Here is a 25639-nt window from a genome sequence, read left to right on the forward strand (position 1 = left end):
GGTCCTGCTAATCCCAAATACCAAGGAGAAATTAAAAATGCACACCAGACAAAAGCTCAGTTCTCACAAAGTCTGTTTATCTAAGAGGCTTCAGTCCTGTCACATGATCTTCTTCAACGGACATAAGCTCCTCCAAGTCACAGAATAAGTAGAAGTTCACATTGTCTTTCTTTTTACCAAATGTTTTTTTGGGGATAAAGTAATCTCAAGAGCTTTCAATCATCTCACATGACCTTCTTCAGCCCATTTAAGTAGCTTTAAGTCAAGGAGCTCTATCTCTTCCAGGCACTTTACGGAGTTTTAAAGTTTAGTCAATGAAGGTCATGTGATTCACAACGCTGTAGTGTATGAAAGTAGAGCTCTGGATTGAGTTTGTTTTGCTAATTCCAGTATTAACAAGGTTATCTCGGATTGGGCTTAAAGATGAATTAGTTGCATAAACATTAACTTGGCCCTGAATAAGTTGCATCATGGGAAGTGTAAGCTCCCGTCTTATAAGGACTGACATCTTATTTTTCATATTGTCATTAAAGAGGCTTCAGTTCTTGTGATGTCCTGTGGTTTTCAGTGGGTGTTGCTCAGTCAGAAAAAAGTTTATGTCCGACACCTCGCTGCAGCAACCAGGAGGAAAATCAATCAGCTTAGTCTCATCAGACCCTTCGTCCTCAGGGACGACTGAACTCTTGACAGATAATACCTGCTTTAGTTTCACGTGGCTTATTTTATCGTGAAGTGAAAGCGTCTCTCTAAATGTTTAAGAGCAGCAGAGCCTTCAGCAAACAGACGAGAGGAATCAAGAGGATTGAGACGGGGGTGTGATCTGCAGCTCTGCCACCTTTAACTTAGGTTTTGTTAGAAATTGTTGAATCACGGCTTTTTTTAACATAAGGAATAAACTGATTAATTACACATTAAAGATGAAATAGATTGCTGCGTGTCTATTCCATGCAACATATTCTTAAAATACTTTTGATACTCGATACTCCTGCTTTAACTGTGTGACAGAGACTCAGTACAAAGGCAAAGCGAGTCCTTCTGGAGATCTGGGGACACACCAACTGGCAGGCAATCTGGTTTGTAGTTCACTTCGAAGATGAGCAGATAACACGCAAACACATTGGTATCACTCCTTTTTTCCGTCTCTGTTATGTGCCGGCAACACTGTCACCCTCGATTCTGCACTCACTGCTTTTAAATTTGAGCTGAACACTGAAACAATGGAAGGTATGAAATATGGCGAAAACTGAAGATGACAAATGTGGGAGTCATTACAGCCGAAAAGAAAAACAGGACAATAGTCAGATACAAAAGGACAAAGGAAACACTCATGGTTTTTATGTGTACTGTGTTTGTGTGTGTGTGTTGTGAAGCAGCCACGTGCCTCTCAGCCTGTGAATCCTTTCTGCTGGCTCTTCATCACCTCTCTCTCTCTTCCTCACTTCATTTTCAGGCCCATCATCCGTTTTTTTTTCCCACTTTTGTGTGTGTGTGTATGTGTGTTGTTGCTTTTAATAGCATCACCATGCAAGTGAAGAGGGGTTGCTAGGTAACTGGCTGGCGTCTGAAAAGGTGTTTGATTGGCGGTGACACTGACAGACGCAGCAGTGGAAGATTTATGCGTAACATCTGTATGCACCACATGTGTCTATACGTTCAGACGTTGTGCCGCGTTTTTTTTTTTTTTTTTCGCATTTAAATGATTTTTCTCTGTACGCCCCTTCGCTAACATCTCAGGTTAAACCCCGGAAATTGTTGTGATGGACGCGTGAGTGCACCTACATCTGTGGCAGCGTCAGTGTCAGGGAGCGACTGTCTGTAGGAATGAATGCATGTCGTGGAGAAAAACAGCAGACACGGGAAAGATATGACATCATAGGGCACAGTGGGGACACCTGGAGGATTTCATCTCTTACTGCATCTGCCTTTGTCTCCTGGTAGGAGGCTGGAAATGATGTTAAACTGTTAAACTGCTAGAAAATCAGCAGCGCTCATTTTATTAAGTACTCCAGCACATGCAGTCCTGAGACACGGACACTACGTCATCCTTCAGCTGTGAAACATTTCACGCAGTTTCACGTTAAAAGCTCATATCTTAATGAAAAATGATATTCTTTTATGAAACACAACTTATTATTATATATTAAAACAACCACAAGCCTTGCTCTGGCTCCTTAAGAGTTCCTCAGTTATTGTTTTAAATAAATGAACTTTGTTTTTCTTCTTTTCCTTCTCATTAAATGACCCCTGACCCCTAAGGTTCATCTGGTGACCCTCTGGAGGTGACCTGACCCTTAGATTTAAAACCATTGGATTTAATTGCAAATAAAAGTAACACTATCTGACCAACTAGTACAAAATTAATTAGTCAAATCAGGTCTATTACATTTGGTATTTAAGTAAAGTTTTTAAACTTTTACTCACGATGGTACATTTTCACTTTTGTATTACAGAAACTTTTTTTTTTTTTGAAGATATCATACTGAATTATGTCAACAAAATCAGATGTAGTACTGACACTTCCGCATGTTTCTTTGTTTTTTATTCGTCTCTCATTCATCACATTTCACACTTATTCCTCATCAAACCCATAAAATGTCACAGGTTGAGACTGAAGACAACGTGGATGTTTCAGTGAGCCGTTTCCCAGGATTTCCTTGGTTTTTCCTGTTATTTTAACAAATATATACAGATATCCCAGGAATGCATCGTAATAATAATAATAATAATAATAATAATTAAACCTTTCAGAGAATAACAATAAATTTAATAAATACTCAGTGTTCTTAACCACACGAGGAGAATGAGTCCGGGCTCACTCTTCTACCAACGGGATTGTCGTGATCCCATACAAATAATGACACGTACATACACACAAACAAACCCACGCTCACACGCGCTCACCTAGAGAAACAGTCAAGTAATTACCATCTGAAGCCAAGATGAACTGTCCACTGTACAAAACGCAAACTCGATCAGAAGTTGATTTGTCAGCCGTGACTGGAGCGCTTTTGTGCCGAGTCCGAAGAAAGAACCGACTGGTCGTACAACACGGCTCCTAGAGTGCCACTGATGTCGAATACAGCAGCTCACGCCCCGTGTCAGTGGCATGAGAGGGAATCGCACAGGGTGCTACCGAGTGAGGAATGTTAAAGACAAACAGACGAGGAGCGGCGACCGGCGGTCTTATCTTGAAGAAGTGCTGCGTGCAGCGGAAACCATTCACGCGTAAAAAATAAAATGCACTGAAAAAAAATAAGCACCAGCACGCACAAACGTTCATCCACGCATGTAGAGTAATGTGCAGACATTCACACAAACACGCCTGGGCTGCCAAACCATTTTTTTTTTTGTTTTTTGTTTTTTGCTAACAGGTAGCAGCAGGGATGGTGTCAGCACTGAGCAAATAAACGCTTTACTTTACAAGGCTGAGGGTGTAACCAGTCCGCCAGTACTGTGGGAGAAGGCTTCTTCCTGTCTTGGAGGGAGGTGACGTGAGGTGAGGATGGAGGAGGAAGATTGTGGGAGATGCTGGTGCGCCGGCAGAACAAACGGTGTGCAAAATAAGAAGAAGGACCACTCTCTATGGAGATTTTTTTTAAAAAAAGTCAGGCTCCTCTTTGTCTCGAGGGAATGTTTAGATGAAAGAGTGAGCGTGGATGTTTTTCTGGTCTTTTGTAAGTGGGCGACAGGTGAGATGCGAGCAGAAAGTGCAGAGCTACACAGACAGGCAAAAGCACAAAGAGATGAAGTGAAATGACCAGGTAGCAAAGTCAAAAAGTACTTGAATGGCTTTGAAGGAAACATTGTGGGGGCACTAAGAGGTAAAGCAGGGTGAGAAAAGTGGTGGAGGACACTACGGAAGTTTCAAAGGCCTCTAGGACCCTCAGTGTCGTGCAGGTTTATACGGGGATGATGTAAGAAGCGTTGTACGCCTTATTAGGATACTAGCAGGGCACAGGAGAGGGATGGCTTCCAGTAAGTGCCTAAAAACAAGAAGTGAGATGTTTTTTGCAAACTTCAGTTGAGTGCACTTTGCTCGGCTCAGACATCAGTAGGCGTTCCTCATTCAGCCCAAGCTCTAATTTTCTGGAACAGGTCTGAATGCAATAAAAAAAAAAAAAAAGATGAGTAGTTTTTTTTCACTACGAGTATTGTTGTCCGCACAGAGTGGCGGGCTGGCGCTGCCCACACAGAGGAACCGTGGGGTCCGAGCTCTGGCCCTCCATGTCCATGTCCATCAGGTTGGGCCGCGCGGTGCTGGCGCTGCTGTCCCCCGACCCCAGGGGGCTGTCGCAGCTGCTGCCAGGCGACGAGCTCAGGGTCCGGGAGAGGGAGCCCAGCTTCCAGGGGTCGGCCCTTATCTTGACCGGCGTGGGCCGCGGCCGGGGCGCGAACTCCAGCGTCTTGGGCCTCTCCAGGGGGCTGATGAGACTGTGAGGAGCCACGTCGGGGATCGGTGGAGCGGGAGCTTTGCGCCGTTGCGGGGCCGGGAAGATGACGGAGGGGTCGGGGAGTCGAGGGATGTCCCGGGACTCCTGTGCACCTGAGTAGTAAGAAGAGATTTGTTTAACAGGCGGTAACTCTGTGTCCTTCCACATCATAGATATCTAGCTATCTCAACAAAGAGAGGATGAATTATCATTAAAAACCTTTGTTTGCAGTGAGGTGTGCTGCTCCCGGCGGAGGAGGCATGGGCATGCTGCCGTCTGACGGCGTCCTGCGATGTCCCAGAGTCTGGGCCCTGGGTCGTATCGCCCCGTCCGAAGGGGTGCGTCTGTGTCCTCTGTTCAGGGCCATGGCTGCAGACACGTGGGTGGGCGTGAGCGACTGGTTGGGCTCCTTCTTGAAGCTCTCGGCCCGCAGGTCCAAGAGCGGGTTGAGCGCGGGGGCCGGAGAGGCCGCCGGGGTTTTGACCCTGGCGATCGGGGTCAGGGGGAACTCCTCTGGGTCAGAGGGGAGGAGGGACTTGGTGGAGTTGCAGTCAGACAGAGAGGACAAAGAGAGGAGTGTTACAGAGGGAGAAGGGTCCAAGCAGGGAAGCGTAGAGTCGTGGTGTCTGGAGAGGGACAGGGAGAGGTTGCGGCTGGGTGGGGAGGTGCTGCGACGGAAACGCCCCGTCCGCTGGAAGAGACCCTCCTTCTTCTTACGCTGCTCCTCTCTGAGGTCCTGCTCGTCCTGAAGCACCTGACAGCAACATGATGTCACATTAACACGACCTCGGTCACTCCCACGCTCCATTTAAGGGGTTACACCCAAATCATCACTTTTATCGACCTTTACACCCTGTGTCTACTTTGGTAGGAGCCTCGTTCGCTTCAACAACAGACGGAAATCCCTAAACCAACAAGGAGCAGGAAACCTTCAGTGCAAACCTTGCTCCGCCTGACTCGACAGCATCGCACATTTCCTGCTGATAATTTGGCAGCTTGAGCCGTGTTGTTTTATCTCTCGCGATTAGTCTGAGATGGATGAGAGAGCAACTAAGAAACTCCCTTGGTGACATCATGAAATAGTGTCAGATTTGTGACCTGTCTGGAAGTAGTTTGAATTAAACACATTTGTTTGATTTAAACTATTTCCAGACACTCTGTGTATGTTTTCCGTTCAGAAACGGATATTAAAAAACAAACAAACAAACAAACAAAAATAGCAGTTATTTGATTTTCATTTTAAAAATCAAAAATTAAAATTGAAATTCAAGGAATATTTCTTTCTTCAAATTAAACTTTAAAAATCGCTCGCTGTTAATTTTCTAGATCTAAAAACAAAAAATAAAATTAGAAGAAACAAAAAGCGGCTGCTTTTTCATATTGTGCGACCGGAAGTTGTTTTCAAAGTAAGAGCGCGCATGAGGAAGGTGCTGTTTCACAGAAGTTGGACATGGATCAGTACGTTGTTTTTCGAAACAATAAAAGAATCTCAGGGAAGAAGACATGACTGCAGAAAAAACTAGGCCGCATATTCCAGGTAAAAACTAAAAATAACTACATATAACCAGGGAATAGTTAGCTACTAGCTAGCATTACACTGATATGTGCGCAGCGATTTCTGCAGATGATAAAATCACGGTCAGGTCAGTAAGGTTTCAAAGACATTTTAGTCTGGGCTAGGGAAAACACATTTAGAAGTCATGTATTTGGGCGCTCTGGTCAGAAACATACCATCCTCGTACCGTCCTCATACGTGCTCTTACTATGAAAACCGCAACTTCCGGTTGCAAAATATGAAAAGAAAAAAAAACTGTCGCTTTTTGTTTCTGTCTTCTAACGATTTTATTTTTTGTTTTTAGAAGCAGAAAATAAAAATAGACCCCTTTCAGATTCAGGCTTGAATTTCAATTTTAATTTTTTATTTTTAAAATGAAAATAAAATAACTGCTTTTCTGAACAAAAAATCCAGTGACCAAAACACACGGACCCGGGACGAAAGCACCAGCTAAAAAGTATGTTTTCACCTCAGTACTTATGTCAGTGCATTGAGTCTGAAGGAAGATGCTGTTTATGTAAAGAAAGCTGGTAATTACTGACGTGAATCCTGAATGTACAAGAGAAAATGTATGTATTGTGTAATGTATTTCTCCACAATTTAAGAGAGATTTTTACTCTCAGGCAGAATTATAAAATAAAAAGTAATACAAAGGAATGAAATCTTGCAAATAAGCGTGATTTCAAGCCAAAACCTGCATAGAGAGTAAATGAAGAGCTGACTCCAGTTCAACCAGGGGAGCAGCCCTAAAAACTGGCAAAGAAAAGCTACTTTATTACCAGCAGCTCAGGTTTAGTTTTGATTGATGCGATCAGACTGCTATCCTCCTACCTGCAGTTTTCCCAGCTGCATCAGGTCTTGTCCCAGAGCCACGGAGGCGAGCAGGGAGGCGCAGCCCAACAGCAGCATGTCACTTTTCTTCCTCTGGCTGCAGCGGCGGAGCGAGTCCTGGTTGCTGACTCCCGTCCCGACGCCTCCGAGCCCCTGACAGGAGCTCATATTACCAACAGCGGACGCCATGTTGGGCCCCAGGCCGCTCCACGGAGTCCCCGAGTCCTCCATGACTCCATTGCTGCTGGTCTCCGAGGGCATTAAGGACCCCGGCGATTCCTCGAACTCGCCGCACTCCTCTGTTCAAGGCAAGACGAGACGGAGTTAACTTCTCTGTCTAATTAAAAGTCAGCTAATAGCACAATGAAAAGGAGAGACTCACCCATTTCATTGAGGCTGGAGAAGCCACCAGTCATGGGAGCGTGTTTGGGGGACTTCCCCAGATTTGGTGCACTGGACGACCAAACCTTGCATCCTTCACCCAGAGATTTCAGCCTGCAGACAGAGAAATGATGCGTTCAAATCAAGTTGTATAAATCAATAATTAAAGCAAAAGGTGGGAAAGTGAGTTCTGGATGTATTTATTACATTACTTGAGGCACCTGTCTACGTAGATTATCTGCAGCACAATGATCGAATAAAACAGACAGATCCATAAAGTATAAGTTAGTGTATTTTGAGCTGGCCCCAAACACAGCCTTAATGGGAAAGCTACACTCAAAACTTTACATCTGTAACTGTTTTCCTACTTTTCCTCCCCGCCGACCCTCTCCTTCTGGTGGGTGGAGCTCGGGCCCCAGGTGCGCCCCTTCTTCTTGTTGGTCGTCAGGTCTTCCTTCTTACACACAGCGCTGCGGCCCCACGTCTTACTGCCATCGCTCGGCGTCACTGAGAGAGAGAGAGCACCAAAAATATAAGCATTCAGACAAACGGTTCTTAAGTATGTCCGCGTGGTGTAAAGGCGTTTGCGCTCTCACGTCTGATGGCTCTGAGTCGGGGTATGACCCCTGGGCTGGCAGGTGGCGTGGTGCTCTCGCTCCCCTGGGTCTTCCTCTTGTCCACGCTGGGGGACGCCTGCACCGTGATCTTATGCTCGAAGCCTGCAGTGAGATTTAAATAACGATTACATGGATGGATAACATGATAAATTAACTTCAGGAACTCTACTCTATCGGAACCACCTGCTACAATACCTCAGTAGCATCGACAGTAGATTTATTATTAAAATTTATATTTATTTATGTGTTATTAAAAATAATCTTAAATCTTATATCTAGTACTGTAAGTTGACTTCGGGTTTTGTAACTTCATCGTATCTTTATTTATTTATTTATTTATTTATTTGTGTTGGTTTATTATGTGTTGTTTGTGCAGTTATTCTGTATTTGCATATCCTGATTTTTATTATGTTTTGTGAGGACCCCAGGAAGACTAGCTGGTTGCTATGGCACCAGCTGATGTACAATTAGAGAACTAGTCAAGTAGCTAATGGACAGAAAGTGTATTATCTTAAAGGATGTTAATGTTAATTTAGTCTTATCGAATAAAACTATGGAACATCTGGTATTTCGCAGATTTAAAATAGCAACAGTGGTTTAAAGGTGTATTGTTTGATTAAAAAAATGTAGAAAAGTTTACTGTATAAAAGAGAAACAACAGCAGTAAGTTGTAAATGTAGTGTAATTATGCTTTTTTCCCACTGTATCAGCATTTAAACAACATCGGCCTGAAAAATTACCAATAAAAACACTGGACCTGTACATGGTCATTACCTCAAGCTAATTCCTTTCAAAATAAAGGGACAAGGGACAAGATAATGAATTATTCTGCTGATGACGTCCTAAATTTCCAAAACTGAAGAAAACAACTAGTATATCTGCCAGCTCTGTGCACTTTCTCCATCAGATTGAATGCATCTTGCTGCAGTTCCCTCTTCCACCCACCAGAGGGCAGACTGATGCAGTTGCTGTCTCTGCCCAGCTTCAGCAGCCGGCTCTTCTTGAAGTGGCCCTTCCTCTTCTTGACGCTGGGTTTCTCCTGGTACATTTGGTGGATGATGATGTTCAGCTCTCGCTCCACGATGTCGATCTCCCTCTCCGCCAGCTCCTGCTCCCTCCTCTTCAGCTGCTCCTCCTGCTCCCTCTGCTCCTCGGCCGCTCGCGCCAACGCCTCCTCCCATGATCTGAGCTCCTGCAGAGAGGAGAGGAGAGGGGAGAAAAAAGATAATGAGGAGGAAGGGGAGGATGAGCGACACCTCTTTTAACACCTTTCTTTTTTCGTTAGACTTGTTGCTAAGGTAATTCTAATTTGCGGAGACACCTAAGGCGGATGTGACATGGTGAGAATCCTCCCACCTCAAAATGAAATCTGACTTCTTCCCATGTTTAAATAAATAAACTCCAATGAAAACCATGAAATGAGGAGTTTGCTTAAAGGCACAATATTATCTGAGCTCTTTAAAGACTGAATATTAGTAGAAATACAAATAATCACATGATCATATTATTAAATGCAGAAAAAGAGGCCTCAGGAGGTTAAGACCCTCCCGGATCTTCCTTGATCTTCAGATCTCTCACCTTCTCTTTGGCCCTGAGCTCATCGAACATCTGCTGGATCTCCAGCCTCCAGTCTTCTTGTAAGGAGTGAAAGGACTCGAGAGGCATCTGAAACATGGACGACTGCTCGATGGCCAGCAGTCGCCTCAGGATGTTGGCGAACGAGGGCCGGCTGTGAGGGTTGGGGCTCCAGCACTCTGAGGGACGAGACACAAGGAAAGCAGTTAATTACAGGACGTTACTGGACGTTTTGGAGGCTGTAGGGTCACTGATTAAGATTCTCAACATCAACAACACGGCTGAAGTGTCCTTGAGCAAAGCATCCAACGCTCCAACTTGCCCCCCAGCTGGTTGCCCTCTGCTCCAAGTGTGCTCACTACTCTTTGTGTGCACAAATGAATGGGTTATAACAGGAACAGATTCTCCCACGGTGGGAAAAGGGATAAAACTTTTTTGCTTATTTTAATAATGCAAATACCCACATCCTGCTTATTTTGGATATTATTGTGTTTGCGACGTAAAAAAAATAAATAATAACTTTTGGAAATCAACAATGTACAGTTTCTGAGTTTCTAGTGCCGTGGACATCGAGGCCGAGACTTGTTGTTTTGATCGATGTTTCAGTCCGACTCAAAAGCGTGAGAAGTGAGAACGGAAAAGGTTAGAAAAGGTGTTTGAGTGAGAAGTGCTTGCTCTGCACGTGGACTGTTGACATGCACACAAGTGACGGGACGTGATTGGTCAAAACCACTCGGACTACAAACTGACTACAAATGGAAAACCAGAAAGTATCCAGTACCAAAACATATTTGTACGTGGGTAACTTTCTACAGGCATTGCCCCTTAATCTACAGCGTAAGAGAAGAGAAAGAGTTTCAGGTAAGTCCCCGGGCCTGAAGGGGAAGCCTGGTATTTTTTGATTTTCAGTTTCAGTCTTTCACATATAGGTCTTTATTTTACTCCTCACCACTACAGGCTTTAAACACGAGTAAAGAGCACTTTTGTGAGGGACTATTTTCAGCTGTGGATTAATACACATTTGGTGCCTTAGACATTTTACTGCAGGTAAAACGTGACTAAGTTTTGGGGCGACAATTCAGCACAAAGGAACAAACTTTATGAATCTCTACATAAATAAGATTAGCCTTATCCTGTACTCAGCCTACTCTTTATTAAGACAGGTTAAAGGGCGTCACACAGTCAGGTTTTTAATACGAGGATCATAAATCGTTGGTCATTTTTTCTGCAGCGATAGTAGAGATGGAAAGGAGCAGGATGGGACAGCATATGGCGTCCGGCGTGAGCCAAACCCCGACCGACAGCGTCGCAGAAACAGGCTGCACACCTCCAATAATCTGCTGTGCCAAAAAAACGATCAGTCTCGCCAACATTCGGCCACAACCATGTCCCCAAAAGTCTGACGCTGTTCACTGTAAGTGAACAGTGTCAGACTGAACATTCATTTATTGAAATAAATTAGCTTAAAATGCACGTGGACGAAGTGTGGAGTAGATGAAAGTTGAGCTGGTGACAGGAGTAAACAGAGTGTAGAGAGCAGCGAGGGATGACAAAGGGGAGATTAACGGATGAACCTGGATAAGATGAAGTGGAATGAGCGAGGGGGGGGGTTTAGGAGAAGTCGGGCTGAGTTTAAGAAACAGCTCTCTCTTTTTTACATGTATGAAAAATAAAAGCTGGCCTGAAGCTCGACCCAACCGCATGAAAGACAAGTAGCTGGTGAATTATCATATTAAGTATAAGTCTGTTACACCATCACTGCTGCACACTTCTAATAATGTGTTTGCACAGTACTATTGCACCAAATACTGCACTGGCTATTAACATTAGGTAGCTATAGCTTATTATTTATGCAGTGTTTAATGCTCATCGCCTAATTTATCATCTGTCATTTCCTCCGGTATAAATTATGTTATTGTTCTTTTTTATGGTCTTTTAATGCACAAATTCGTCGGTATAACTTGTTCATAGTACCTCAGTCAATCATTGTGTATATTTTGCCCACTCACCTGTATATATGGTCTCACCAGCCTATACCATGCCACTTATATATCACACTATTTATGCTACATGCACTTGCTGCTTGTTGCATTTCTGGTTAGATGCTAAACTGCTTCTAATCTAATATTAGAGATACTTGGATATACGGCAGATTTTTAAACAGAGACGACATGAACTGTGAAACAAGAGTCGGTTAATTCTCCACCACCGTGATTATTTGCAAACATGAATGCACTCTTAATGCACGTCCCAGCTCCAAGGCGCAAAATAAATCGTCTTAAAATCACCACGACGGTGACAAAAGACATGTTTTTTTGTTTGTTTCTCTAGATCGACGTGTTCTCCCCCCGAGGGCCGAAGCTCTTGTTAGTTCTCATTATCGCCGCGTCTCCAGGCAGCCGCCTGCTTACCTCCCAGTAGCTGAGCAAAGGGTTCGGGGCAGGTTGAGGGGACGGGCAGCGTCAGCTTGTTCATGGCGACACCATAAGCCACCGCCAGAGCGTCTATCTCGCGGTAAGGAACCTCTCCGGTCAGCAGCTCCCAGAGCAACACGCCGAAACTGAGAGGGGAGACACACGGAGAGGAGATTGTGTTATCTTTTAAAGTCATATAGCCATAAATATGGCAGAGGGTTATGATCTTCCTATACATCCAGGGTTTACATGACCTGTTGTCATGAAGCCCGTCTCCATGACAACAGAACAGTCTCTTAATGAAAGACTTAGTTTATAGCAAGTAAACAAACATCATCATTACAGAAAGACTTAGTTTTAGTTTCTTCCTTCCTTTTTTTCAGTGTGGTGTCTGCTTGCACGTATGTACCGATTAGCCATAACATTATGACCACAGTATCTAACATCAATGATTTGGTTACCATCAGGGCTCCTGTCACTGGGTGGGTTAGATCAAGCGGCAAGTGAACATTTCATATGTTCACTTGGTCATACTGCAAATAAAGAGGTAAATTAACGTACGGATTAAGACGTACAATGCAAAATATGCTCACATTTAAGACTTTTTAAGGCCTTAAATTGAGATTTTAAAATTTTAAACCCTGTGGAAAAACTGCACTAGGTGTTATTACTGTAACATAATGTAAAACAGTTTTTAAAACAGTTTAATAAGTACAGCACACAGTTTTTAATTAACTAACAAAAAGTTCTGTGGAAGCAGTGTGTATATTATATTTATTTAAGCCTCTGGCTGTATGTTTTGGGGTCATTCTTCGGCTTCTGCATTGCTTTGCACATATGATTTGCCCTGAGTCTACCTCCACAGCGTGCATGGAGAAGTTAGTCACTGTAGGAATCAGGGAGGAACGAGGTGACGCTCGAGCGCAGTACCTCCAGACGTCGCTGCTCTTGGAGAAGAGGGAGAGCTTGATGACCTCCGGGGCCATCCAGGCGTACGTCCCCGCCGCGCTCATCTTGGTGGTCTGGTGCCACTCTCTGGCCAGGCCAAAGTCCGTGATCTTCAGGGTCTTCACGCTCAGGTCGTCCCGCTCCACCGGCTGCAGAATGAGGACTGAGGAAGAGGAAGGAGGCTTGTGTTAAAAGGGAGACGGCACAAATGCACTAAGAGGGCATGTATAATAATACACTAAATGAGAGAGGAGAAGAAAAAGACTAAAAACACAGACAGTAAAAAGAGCTCCAGAGCCACGAATACTTATAATATAAATCAGCTAAGAGTGTAAACAGCACTGGTTAAATTTTCCTAAATGTGAAAATTTCCTGCTTCTTTTGGTTCTTTATGAAAATAAACTTATCTGCTTTGTGTTTTGGATTGTTAGTCAAACAAAATGAGAAATGTAAAGATCTTAACGTGAGCTTTAGGGAACTCTGATGTTAAATATTATGAGCCAAATAATTAATTAGTTTATACAGAAAGTAATCACTCACTAGTATAAAGACGAGGATAATCACTGGTTCCAGACATGATAGCGATAATTAAACTATTATTAATTATAATAATAATTTATTACACCACTGATCTTCTTTGTGCATAGAATCGTTTTTATTGATGATTCAAAAAGCGTAATAGCATCACAAGCCAATGTCGTTATCCAGCGTCACATTCAAAACATATCAAAGAGTTCCGCAACGCACACGGCCATGTTTGTAGTTCAGGTGCGGTTGAGCCTGCGCGCGCTTCAGGTTTCTACTACATGGTTTAATTATTATCTCTGATGCTCCAGTGTCTGAGTGTAATTTCTATACAGTGACACTAACGTACAGTACGTATTCTCCCTCTCTTTATGTTAGACTTTCGCCTCATCTCTCTCTTTCTCTTTCTCCCATGTATGACTTCCTCCTTCATTTCCGTGAGAGGACTCGCTATGGAAATATTTGGAGTGTACACAGTTCACTGGGAGCCAGGTGGGGGGTTGATCTCTCTCCCTCTTTCCCTCCCTCACTTATCTACGGGCGTATGCAAAGGGTGGTGAAACAAGGCTACACACACAGCAGCGTCTTTGTTTACACACACAAGCGCTCCTGTACACACACACACACACACACACAAAAGGAAAAAAAAAAAAAGCCTTTCACGTGATGAAGGTGTGCCGCTCGCTGCTCTTTCCACAAACTCGCTAGGAGACCAGTTCCAGAGATAAAGGATTGATCTCCGCTCGGCCTCTAGATGTTTCCACGCTCAACTCAAACCCGTATACACAACATACTGTATTATAGCACGCACCTACTGGCCAGTTCATTAGGTACACCAGTGTAAAGGATTGTAATATAATAGACCTGTTGACAGGTATGATGTTTAGTTTGTGATGACACAGACTCAAGGAGGCTGGTGATTCAAGGGCTTCGTTTGTGGTGGTGATGCACTGGTTTGAATTAAAAGTGGTTCTGGTATTTAGTCGAGCACGCTGACCGAAATGGGGTTGGCAAAATAATAGCAACATGTGTCGGCACAACACAATTCAACAGTGCTAGTACGCGTTCCTATCCCTGAAGTTTAAGTTTGTTTTGGTGGAGTGTATAAGTCTAAATATACAGACTGTAAAGCCCTTAAAGGCACATTTGTGATTTATAATATAGAGTAAAAGTACAGGAGACTCATGTTCACTGTACTCTTTACAAAAATGAGGATATGTATATAATGTTTATATAACATACAGATACATGTATAAGCTATATAAATATATATATATATATATATGAGCAGAATTAAATAAAGGTATTTTGATGTCAGTCTCAGGTTGTGTGTGACATCCACCCAGATTGTATCACTGGCATTTACACAGTATTCAATTTCATCTTCCTAATTTACTACGGTTGCTACAAACAGCATCTATTAAATGTCACTCTGTGCTGCTCCCTCTGAAGATTATTTTCCAATTAAAAAGTGTTTTTGGGAAGTGAAGGTCTGAATATGAAAGGTGCTGTACACAAAGACACTATTATTAATAATATTATTATTATAGTTGTTTGGATATCCTTATAAAATGCATGAACATTATAAGCTATCACAATAAATAACATAAAATAAAATAGTTTGGATTGAAAATTGAAATTTTGAAAGCAGCAAAGCCATTAAAAATGTCACATTACAGCTTAAACAAGACTTTTAGGCTTAATGGAGTATTTTTAGATTGTGGTTTGGTGATTAATTTTACTATAAAGAGTTGAAATGTGTCGTCTTGGGTGTGTCCACATCCACATCTAACCAACATAATGATTCAACAGAGAAATTAATCTGCAGGTTAGCTGACAGTGAAAATAATTGGTGGAGCAAGAGAACATTAATCAGCAGAAAAAAAAGCCATACTTTAATAAAAAAAATACCGTTTCATACTGTAATTCAGATATTTGCTACTCTGGCAGTATCAGACCAAATGAACAGTTTATAAAGTCAGCCTATGGAGAGTCTTAGTCATCCAGGTCACAGTATATCCACAAACACAACTAAAACCAAGGCAGCTGAATTTGTTTGCATTTTCTTGAAGACGTTTGGATACTCAGTTCAGAGCCGAAGAAGAAGCTACATGGATTTAGAGGAAAAACTTGTTTAAGAAACCTCAACAAGTCCAGCTGCCTTTGTTTTCGGATTGATAATGTCACCGTTTCACTATTTCCTGACCAAACACTTCATTCCTCACTGGAGAAAATAAATGCAGACACACGCTTTATATGTTGAACGTCTTCCTCAATTCAGTCACATATGATTTTATAATCTCATTTATTGTCAAACCCATAGATTACAGTTTATTATTTTGCTTATACGTGAATGTATTATAAACTAGCATAAAAAAAACTTTGCACTTGAGTGTCTTTCAAGCTTAGGGAATGTGTCTGTGCGTCTCCAGATGAATAAGTGCAAGTTGCTGACAGCGATATTAAGCCGCCGCCACCCTTCAGCCGTCTCTTCTATTCTGATACTGATGTCTCGGTGAGGGACATCTGTCTCCTCGGGGTTCCAGCCTTTGAGAACCCAAGAATCCAATAGGACGGACACAGAAAGACTGTGATGCGTTTGCTGAGACGGGCGTGTCGTCCTCATCGTCCACCTCTTTGGACTGGGCTCGTGTGCGCTAACAACCGATATCCATTCAGGGAAAAGATATTAAATATGTAGGTGGAAACAGAGAGGAAAGAGAAAGAGAGCGGCCGATGGAGACACTGAAACTGAAACAAACGTGTTCACAGAAACTGAACGTGAGAGCGAGGCAGCACTTCCACCTGCTCCCTCTCTGGCTCTCTCCCTCATGCAATTATAACGTCGGCGTCTTGCTTTCACGCCTCGGCAAGCGTCTTCGTGCCGCTTTTTAGCGCCACCTGCACGCGCAGGTCCATTCATCATTCTGCGTTCACAGGTTCTTCCTGCCGCCAGCGTTTCACCCATACGTCGAACGCGGAGCGCAACATGTTTGTGTTCAGCCGGCAGCACAGAAACCACAAGTGCAGCGACGCACAAATAACACCCACGAGGGCGGTGGAAGCATCACAGCACATTTTATCACAGTGAAGGAAAAGAAAAGGTCCTCAAGGATAGTGTGGCTTTTACACAATGCAATGCCGGCCTTGTTGGAAATGTTATCTCAAAATAGGCTACATATGAATTAGAAGAAAGAAGGAAATGCTGCTTAAAAGCTCCAAGAGTTTTCTATGGTGACATGCGTTATGGGAGATATCACAGAATCTTCATTACCGTACATATACTGTAAATATAGAACAGTTTATGTGATTATTTATTCATCAACAAGACAGAAAATCTCCAGCTACCTCGTTTCAATTATTTATTTTTCTCTCGGTTCCTTTACCTGTGAGTTCTGAAATCAAAAATGACTCATTTCTGTTTACCTGCAAAGACGTCTGTCTGTCCTCCAACAAGCAAAGCTGAAGACAATTTTTCCGTCTGGATAAATAAAGTATCTATCTAACCTAATCTGTCGTTGATCAAACTTAAGTCTACAGAGAAAAAGGAAATTTAAATTAGAGTCTTGTGTGAAGGAAGGTTAATATGAATGTGTTCCTTTTAACACAGCATTTACGTTATTGACACATGAGTCATGTTGTCATAACATCTGGCTTTTGGGACTTAAGGAAGTGATGCAGCAGTAGTAGAAGTTGTGCATGGCGAGCATAAACAAACCTTGGGCGGAACTGTAAAAAGACACGGATATTTTGAAGCTTCAAAGTCCTGGCAGATGGCCGCGTTTCTCGACAAGAACAAAGTTATTTGGATCGACTCTAGCCGAAGGCAGATCTCACAACAGAGTTTGTAACATAGACTTAGTATGATCATTTAGCATGTAGAAACTCTTAACCTGTGCCTTGTATCCTTGTATCATTGTGCTGGGATTGTTGCAATAATAACACGCATTTGCAGAAATCAAATTCAGAATAGATTGAAAACTGTGCGATTAATTAGCAATGAATCCCACAATAACTATGGAAATCAATATTATTCCCACTCAAACATCCCATTGATTGATAGTGCTCATTTTAATCTTTAGTGGTTGAAGTTTAAATGTGTAAATTTAATGTGTAAGTTTAAAAGTGTAAATTCATGTTTGTTATGCTAGCATGCTAGCTAGTGTGCAAAAACTACAGTACTTCAAATGACCACTAGAGGCTGGCTCCCAAACTGAGTGAATCCCCACAGACCTATTCCACATGTTTGCAGCCTGGTACAAAAAAACTGTTCTGGTCTCTGTGGATAATTTATCCATTTACAACAACTGTGCAGGGATGATTTTTTATAAAACCAGTACATTAAAGTTATGCATGAAGAACCTGAGCCTGGGGTGCCCTCAAATATTTCCAGGAGCAATATTTTTCGGTTTAGCAGGGAGCTATGGTAAGATGCCTCCATACTGAGACTCAAAACTAGTCTTTAGGAAACATCCCCGAGGGTTCGTTCGCCTTTATATACAGTTCAGTCCATACGCTATTGGGTGCATTGTTTAATCTGATTTTGAGGCATATAAGCAGGCAAACATTTGCTCATAGGATCTAGATAAAAAGGTACAGCAGAACATGAGGGAGCGTCATTATTCTTGCAGGTATTAGGCAATGAACAAACATACTGGATGAATGCAATTTATAACCTGTGTTATCCTGTGGGGAGATCTTGTAATACATTTTACATTCATTACACTGTTTCTCACTCAAGAGCAAAGCGAGCTGCATCAATAAAGTGAGTGTTAATGTGGCTAAAGCTCTTAAAAACATAGCAATAACTTACTAAAAAGTAAAACACACATCTTTCATCTTTGAAAGAGAACTGTTTGGATGCCGTCTGTGAAAAGGCCCTCGGTGTGAAACGTTACAGCACGTCGCTTCTTAGGCCTCAATCCAAAACCCACTATCACAGCCAAGTATTGATCGTGTGTCAGAAACACCTGCTGACTGGGGTGTGGCCTGGTTTTCAGACCATAGAGAGCAGGGGAGCAGCACTTTTCTCCCTCTGATTGTTTATTTACCCTTTGGACGGCTGCCATTCATCCTTGGACCCTGACCCCCGGCCGAGTGTTGAGAAATTCCACCTAGTTGCTGTTTAAACACTGATAGTAGCCGCTGAGGCTTTAATCTTAACATGGATCCGTCGGACCAGTTAGTCAGTGCATCAGAACAAGTGACTCATTAGCTTACAACCCACGCAGATACTTCACCGCAGAGGAATGCAGTGAAAGGTTCTCTGAGTGACGGCCACTCTGCCAGGAAAACTCAAAAATGCCATAAACGTAGCATGCGACATGTTTGGAACTATGTGGTCACGATCTGGAAACTCCCTGCTGCACCAACAAGACAAATGGGAGGAAGTTTGACGAGAAAAATAAAAAAAAGTTTCACAGTCAGAGCCGACCTTTATTCCTGACCTGGTTGACAAGGTGCCCCATAAACTGAGATCTCAGTTCGTACCCCTGCAACAGATCGACATAGAGCTCACGCCACAGGGAGCTGCAACCGTTTGTACTTGTGCGCAAGTGTGTCGGCATTCTCTGTAGTCTCGCCGCTGGACGCCAGCCAGCGGCTAGTCAGATTGTACTTCGCAGAATGCTGTCAATAATTACTTTTATTGAAAGAATAGACGGCGTTGGAGTCAAGTGAGGACGAGGAAATGCACTACGGATCAAACACAATAGTCGAGGAGTACTTCAGGCTACAGTTTAGGGCCCGGACTTATGCCACAGCTACAACTTATATTTAATGTCTGACTATAAAGTCCTCAATACAGTGGTGCAGGTTTAATTCCAGCGTCCTGTACTTCTTTAAAGCCTTTTACTTCCTGTGTCACTGCACAAACTACCCTATAAGGGCACAAAAGGTTCAAAAAACTAAAATATTTAGAAAAATTTGCAAATAGTCTGACATGACAATAACTGTTACCTTTTAACTTTACATAAAAGGTCTCCAATTCAGAAATGTTTTATCATTTATTTAATAAGTCTCTTTGTTGCATATTTTTTACTTTACTAAGAACTTTTCAGGAACTTTTTGGACAATCATCAAAGATTCAGATCGTATAAACTTCATAAAAGCTCTCAGTGAGTGCGTTTTTATCTCTAAACGCTTCCGCCTCTTCTTCTATAAAACGGCGACGGGCAGACGACAGAGGGCTGCTAAAACGATTTTAAGGCTGCTTTTGATGATTATTAGGAGGATTTTATCAGCTGTAAACAAAATGCCATTGTCCCTGCTCTGCCTCGCCTTGGATAAACTGTGTGATGGGAGCAATCAGCTGGAGCCTGTTTTCCGGGTGTGGTCATGTGAGCAGCCAGGGCTGAAAGATTTATTGTCTGGGATCAGCTGATCAAGGTGCTGCAGGTGGAGCAGCATGTCAAAGCTCCGCGCAGCTTCCATTTGCCTTTCGTCTGTCCCTCAAAGAGAGCTTCTTCAGGCACGTCAGGCATGGAGATGGGTGCAGTAGGTTTATAAAGTTTATAAAGTAAGATCTTTTTGCACAAATGCACTCAACAGGTATATGTTGAATTTTATTTTTTGCCCTTTAAATAGTATGTTGTCTGCATTTTAACCAGCAAAATAACTAACCATGCTTCCTTTAGGTGTCTCTAGCCTTTTCACATTAAAAAATAAATAAATACAAAACATAAATTTAATATATGTGACAACATTTCCAAACTACCAGTCTGCACGGATGCAGCGACTCTCACTAGAGCTCGTGTCGGGAGAGATGAGGAACCTGACAAATGCAAATCTTCAGAGTGAGACCTAATGTCACTGAACAGTTCTCCGCACGAACAGCGAGGGGAAACGCGAAGCTCGGCCGGTTAACTTCCAACGCGAGTCCATCGTTTTAGACACGAGTCAGTGCAGAGTGCTGCGTCATTAACTTGTTGTTATGGTAACAAGGGCAGAGGTCACGGACCAAGAGTATGACAATGGGAAAGAGGAGGCGGCTCAGAAATGAACACCCTCGTGCTCCTATAAGGAGCCCTTTTTTGTGCGGTTTTACTTTCTGATTATAGATTTTCTCTTTGCCGCATGAAAGCTGGGACTCCCTCATCGATTCAGCCTCAAACCGCGTACGCCGAATAGTTTCGCTGTTTACATTTGGACTTTGTTATCGGCTTGTCAGACTGTAAAGCACTTTGGATAACGCTAATCTGAACTAAAGTCTGTAAAGGTCACATTATTTGTAGATAAAGATTCATCTCTCACATATAATTGCATCAATAGGTATTTGAATCTATGCAGATATTCACGATGCTTAAAGATTCAGATTCTGGCTTTAAAGCATATTTACAAAGATGACAGGTGGAAGTTCATGCGCACACTGGACTCTTGTTCTAAAACATATTTGTTAAACCATTAGTTTGGTGATTCCACAACTTTTCCTCATGTATCACATTAATTATATTTCTGATAGCTTGCTAATTACCTAACATTAGCATGCTAACAGGCTGAACTAAAAGGGTTGTGATAGGTAGGTAGGCAGGTAGACCTGCATGTTAGCATTCAGCCCAAATCCTGCTGTAATACTTCAACAGAGCTGCTGACTCTTGTTTGTATCTTAAAACATGTTAATTTATGGATGTTTTTGTGAGTCTTTTTCAAAAGGAGACCTTTTGGGAGTTAAATATTTAATGAGACCACTGTGCCAGCGGGTGGAGTCAAATCTTTGATACTCAGGAAAAAAACATAAAAAAATAGACCATGCAACATAAAGACATATCCTCCTTTGCCTGTGTGTTCCTCCGTCTTTTCCCTCCTCCTTCTCTCCCGTACAGAAACAGGTGTAGCCTGGAGGGCCGAACAGCTGTTTCTGCGGCGCCGAGTCAGCGAATCAGATCTGACAAACTCTCGACAGACTCCCCTGATACCTCGCTCTAACTCCACGCACCTCCCAAACCCCCCTTCTTCCTCCACCTTCCTCATCGCCCTGCCCAATCAAAAGCTGGTGGCTGTTTTGGTACCGGAGCACCAGTCCGGGCCATGTGTCTCAACACATCACTGTCGTGAATACAGAAGCTGGACTGACGCAGCAGGCCGACGCGCATCAACACAGACGGGATGCAAAGCCCCAGAGGAGTCAGTCCCGCGCCCTGCAGGCCCCGTCTCTGTTTCTGTTTTTACTTCGGCAAAGATCAACACTTCAAAAAAAAAAAAAAAAAAAAAAAGTAACCACCCCCTCCAACATCATCTTCCATCTTCCCATCCCCTCCTCGCCAAATCATCCCCGACCCATCCCCTCCCTCTGCTGGTGCCTACTGCCCGACAGTCTGCTGTTGCAGCTGTCGCCAGCCTGACTACAATCACAACACACCGGGGAGAAGAAATGGAAGAAGAGGCAGAAGGAGAAGGGTGGAGCGAGTCAAAAATAAATAAATAAATAAAAAGAGTGTCTGGGAGGTAGATTGGATGAGATGAGGGAGGTGGTGGTGAGTTACAGGGTATGAGGCTGAAGGAGCAAAGGAGGGGCTGGGAGGGGGGGCTGGCTGGTTTTAAGATGAGGGATGGGGGATGGGAGAGAAGAGAGGGACAGAAGATATGACAAGAGGGAAGAAAGCTGCAGAAATGAGGCCAAAAGAGGAGGATGAAATATTGGGAGAGACGGAGATGGATGGGGAGAAAGAGGCAAGAAGCGCCACGAGAAAGAGGGGGAATAATGAGCGGGTGAAAAGATGCGGGAGGTAAAGAGAGATGACTGCAGGGAAAGCTTTTGTCACTTTCCTGGCAGCACATGCGAGATGTCTTTGTATCTCAATAGGTCTCTCCGTTTTTCTTCGGCTTTCTCTCATCCGTCACCTCTCGAGAGGTTCAGAGCAAAGGGCAAAAGAATCTTTCATGAAAAAAATAAATAAAGTCAAACGCCCAATCAGATCAGGTCTATTTGGTTCAAACTAAATCTCCATCTTTTAAAATCAAAACTCTGAAAATCTTTCACTAGGACGCAGCAGGTGAGACGTCCTCTTGTTACTTCTGCTGCATTTAAAGAATCTCTGTTCATGGACAACAGTCAGTCTGGGCTAAAAACAAAAAAAAAACCCACAAAATTCACAGCAGGACGTGCATCGAATCACCGCGTCTCTCCCCTTTCCCCCGTTCGCTTTGACACGGAGGTTGTAGCGAGAGTGTGCTCCCATGTCATCGATACCCCGGCTTGGCTCCACTTGTACCACCACAGGCCATCGAGGCTCTAATCCTGAGCCGTGCAGTGGCACAGTTTCACCCTGCGGCCATTCACTTTGTCTCCACACAAACGCAGCTGCCAGATTCGTGTGACCGGGCAGGCTCTCTCTCTCAGAAGAGATGGAGGTATTAAATGAAGCGGCTCCCTTGTACGTAGAGTGTGTAAGTGTGTGCGTGTTTGTGTGCGTGTGTGGTATGAAAATGGGAGTGTGGGAATTCACGGAGAGGTTTGCGTATTTGTCACTCACACACAACTTGCAATCTTTCGGACAGCAAACTGCAAACAGCAGCAAGTGCAAAACATTGCTCTGTCCATCACAATAACGATCAGACGGAATCTATTCGGTGCTTCGTCAAACACTTTGCAATATTTGAGTGACAGGAAGAGAAAAGGAGATTCAATAATAAGGTGTAAAAAAAACAACTAAAAGAACTGATGCACAGGAGTGTTACCATAAACTTAATCTTCGATGAAAACTTCCAACCTAATGAAGACGTAGGGTGATTTTTTTCCCCCACAATTTTAGATGCGTCGCCTCTATTTCATAGAAGCAGACTCTTTAATTGTGAACAGCAACATTTAAAACAGCCACTCACTAATCTCAGTCCAATCACTGCAATTAAGTCCTTTTTCTCGTGACTTATATTAAGATGAGACTGGCTCAAGATCCAATGACAAACTGAAAAGTCAATGAAGTAACCGATGAGACCCGAGTCTTAAGAGTTGTGAGAACTGAACCTTCTCCGACCTCAGTCGTGCGGATTCCTACGGATTTCAAAGGAATCTTGAGGCTCAGCTGTGGATGGCACCGAGCAACTAAAGCTACAACTCAGTGAGCGCTGGCACGGACATCGCTGTCGAGTGTCCGTGATGGTGTCATCGATATGGGGTTCGGAACGGGCGGCGTTCGCTGTGAATGTAACACGGGAACACGTGGCGCTCACATGTGGGGTTGGTTGATATGACAAAGAAAAAAAAAGTTGAAGCCGGCTCAACTTTCAAGTCGCATGTATTGCAAATGTTGGACTTCCGCTTGTCACATTGAAAATATGTTCTAGCTCTTTTCACAGCTCTTTCGGTTTCAATAAACTGGCAAAGAGGTGGCGTGTCGGTAGATCTGAGACGTCTGTTACTGGACCCGCCTTCACTCAAAGTGGCCTCACCTTTAAACTCTGAGTAATGGGTGATTTCAGTAAATACACTACAGCTCAAAAGTTTTGGAACACTCCTATACTTCTTTCTGTTTTTAAACTGAAATGTCTGCAGTTTAATGTCTCATTTCACTCTGAAATAAAAGCACTGACCAAATAAACAACTGGAATTAAAAAAATGAATAAATAAATCATGGAATCAATATATGACCCAAAATATATTATAAACTTTCCACTCATAAAAGTAACTTTGGCTGATTTAACATGTGAACACACCATTATTTCTTTCTAAAATGGAAATCAAATATTTTTCAGAGAGCTCTTCCCAGTTTTGTTGCAGAAGTTCCCAGAAATGTGTGGCCACTTGTTAGGTGCTTTGCTTTCACTCTTCCGTTCAGTTCATCACAAACCAGCTCCATGGCTTTAAAGTCTAGAGACTGGGCCATGGTTCACTCTGAGTTTTTTAAGCTTTCCATCTTTTTTTTTTTATTTTTTATCCTGAGGTAGTTCTGGTATAGGTTGGACTAAAGCTTTGGGTCATTATCTTGCTGAAGGATGAAGCCTTGACCAACTATACCAGAGGATACTGGCTGCTGGTCTAAAACTTTTGACTGGTAGTGTATACAGGTGCTGGCCAGTAAATTAGAATATCATCAAAAAGTTGAATTATTTCAGTAATTCCATTCAAAAGGTGAAACTTGTATACTGTATACTTTCCTTCCACACATAGTGATATATTTCAAGTGTTTATTCATTTTCATTTTTATTATTACAACTGACAGCTAATGAAAACACCAAATTCAGTATCTCAGAAAATTAGAATATTCTGAAAAGGCTCAATATAGAAGACACCTGGTGCCACACTAATCAGCTGATTAACTCAAAACGCCTGCAAAGGCCTTTAAAAGGTTCCTCAGTCTTGTTCTGAAGGCTCCACAATCATGGGGAAGACTTCTGACTTAACAGTTGTCCAAAAGACGACCATTGACACCTTGTACAAGGAGGGCAAGACACAAAAGTTGATTGCTAAAGAAGCTGGCTGTTCGCAGAGCTCTGTGTCCAAGCACATTAACAGACAGGCGAAGGGACGGAAAAAATGTGGTAGAAAAAAGTGTACAAGCTCTAGGGATAACCGCACCCTGCAGAGAATTGTGACGACAAACCCATTCAAAAATGTGGGGGAGATCCACAAAGAGTGGACTGCAGCTGGAGTCAGCGCTTCAAGAACCACCACGAAGAGACGCATGAAAGACATGGGATTCAGCTGTCGCATTCCGTGTGTCAAGCCACTCTTGAACAAGAAACAGCGTAAGAAGCGTCTCGCCTGGGCCAAGGACTGGACTGCTGCTGAGTGGTCCAAAGTTATGTTTTCTGATGAAAGCAAATTTTGCATTTCCTTTGGAAATCAAGGACCCAGAGTCTGGAGGAAGAGCGGAGAAGCACAGAATCCACGTTGCATGAGGTCCAGTGTAAAGTTTCCACCGTCAGTGATGGTGTGGGGTGCCATGTCATCTGCCGGTGTTGGCCCACTCTGTTTCCTGAGGTCCAAGGTCAATGCAGCTGTCTACCAGGAAGTTTTAGAGCACTTCATGCTTCCTGCTGCTGACCAACTTTATGGAGATGCAGATTTCACTTTTCAACAGGACTTGGCACCTGCACACAGTGCCAAAACCACCAGTACCTGGTTCAAGGACCATGGTATCCCTGTCCTTGATTGGCCAGCAAACTCGCCTGACCTTAACCCCATAGAAAATCTATGGGGTATTGTGAAGCGGAAGATGCAATGCGCTAGACCCAACAATGCAGAGGAGCTGAAGACGACTATCAGAGCAACCTGGGCTCTCATAACACCTGAGCAGTGCCACAGACTGATCGAGTCCATGCCACGCCGCATTAATGCAGTGATTGAGGCAAAAGGAGCCCCGACTAAGTATTGAGTGCTATACATGCGCATGCTTTTCATGTTCATTCTTTTCAGTTGGCCAACAT

General features: G+C 43.1%; 1 protein-coding gene across 1 annotated transcript in view; it reads right to left on the minus strand.

The window, feature by feature from the left end:
* Positions 1-2521: 2521 nt before the first annotated feature.
* Positions 2522-25639, minus strand: part of map3k10 (mitogen-activated protein kinase kinase kinase 10) — a 35665-nt gene continuing 12547 nt past the window's right edge. Inside the window, exons 2-11 of the mRNA XM_047594999.1 lie at positions 12734-12914; positions 11801-11949; positions 9393-9568; positions 8760-9006; positions 7794-7916; positions 7566-7704; positions 7199-7311; positions 6817-7115; positions 4650-5184; positions 2522-4543 (exon numbers count right to left, since the gene is read on the minus strand). Coding sequence (XP_047450955.1) covers positions 4143-4543; positions 4650-5184; positions 6817-7115; positions 7199-7311; positions 7566-7704; positions 7794-7916; positions 8760-9006; positions 9393-9568; positions 11801-11949; positions 12734-12914 — 2363 coding nt within the window. The 3' untranslated portion in view covers positions 2522-4142. The remainder of the gene's footprint in view (positions 4544-4649; positions 5185-6816; positions 7116-7198; positions 7312-7565; positions 7705-7793; positions 7917-8759; positions 9007-9392; positions 9569-11800; positions 11950-12733; positions 12915-25639) is intronic.

The sequence above is a fragment of the Mugil cephalus genome, chromosome 9 (assembly GCF_022458985.1).
Source record: "Mugil cephalus isolate CIBA_MC_2020 chromosome 9, CIBA_Mcephalus_1.1, whole genome shotgun sequence".
Classification (NCBI taxonomy): Eukaryota; Metazoa; Chordata; class Actinopteri; order Mugiliformes; family Mugilidae; genus Mugil; species Mugil cephalus.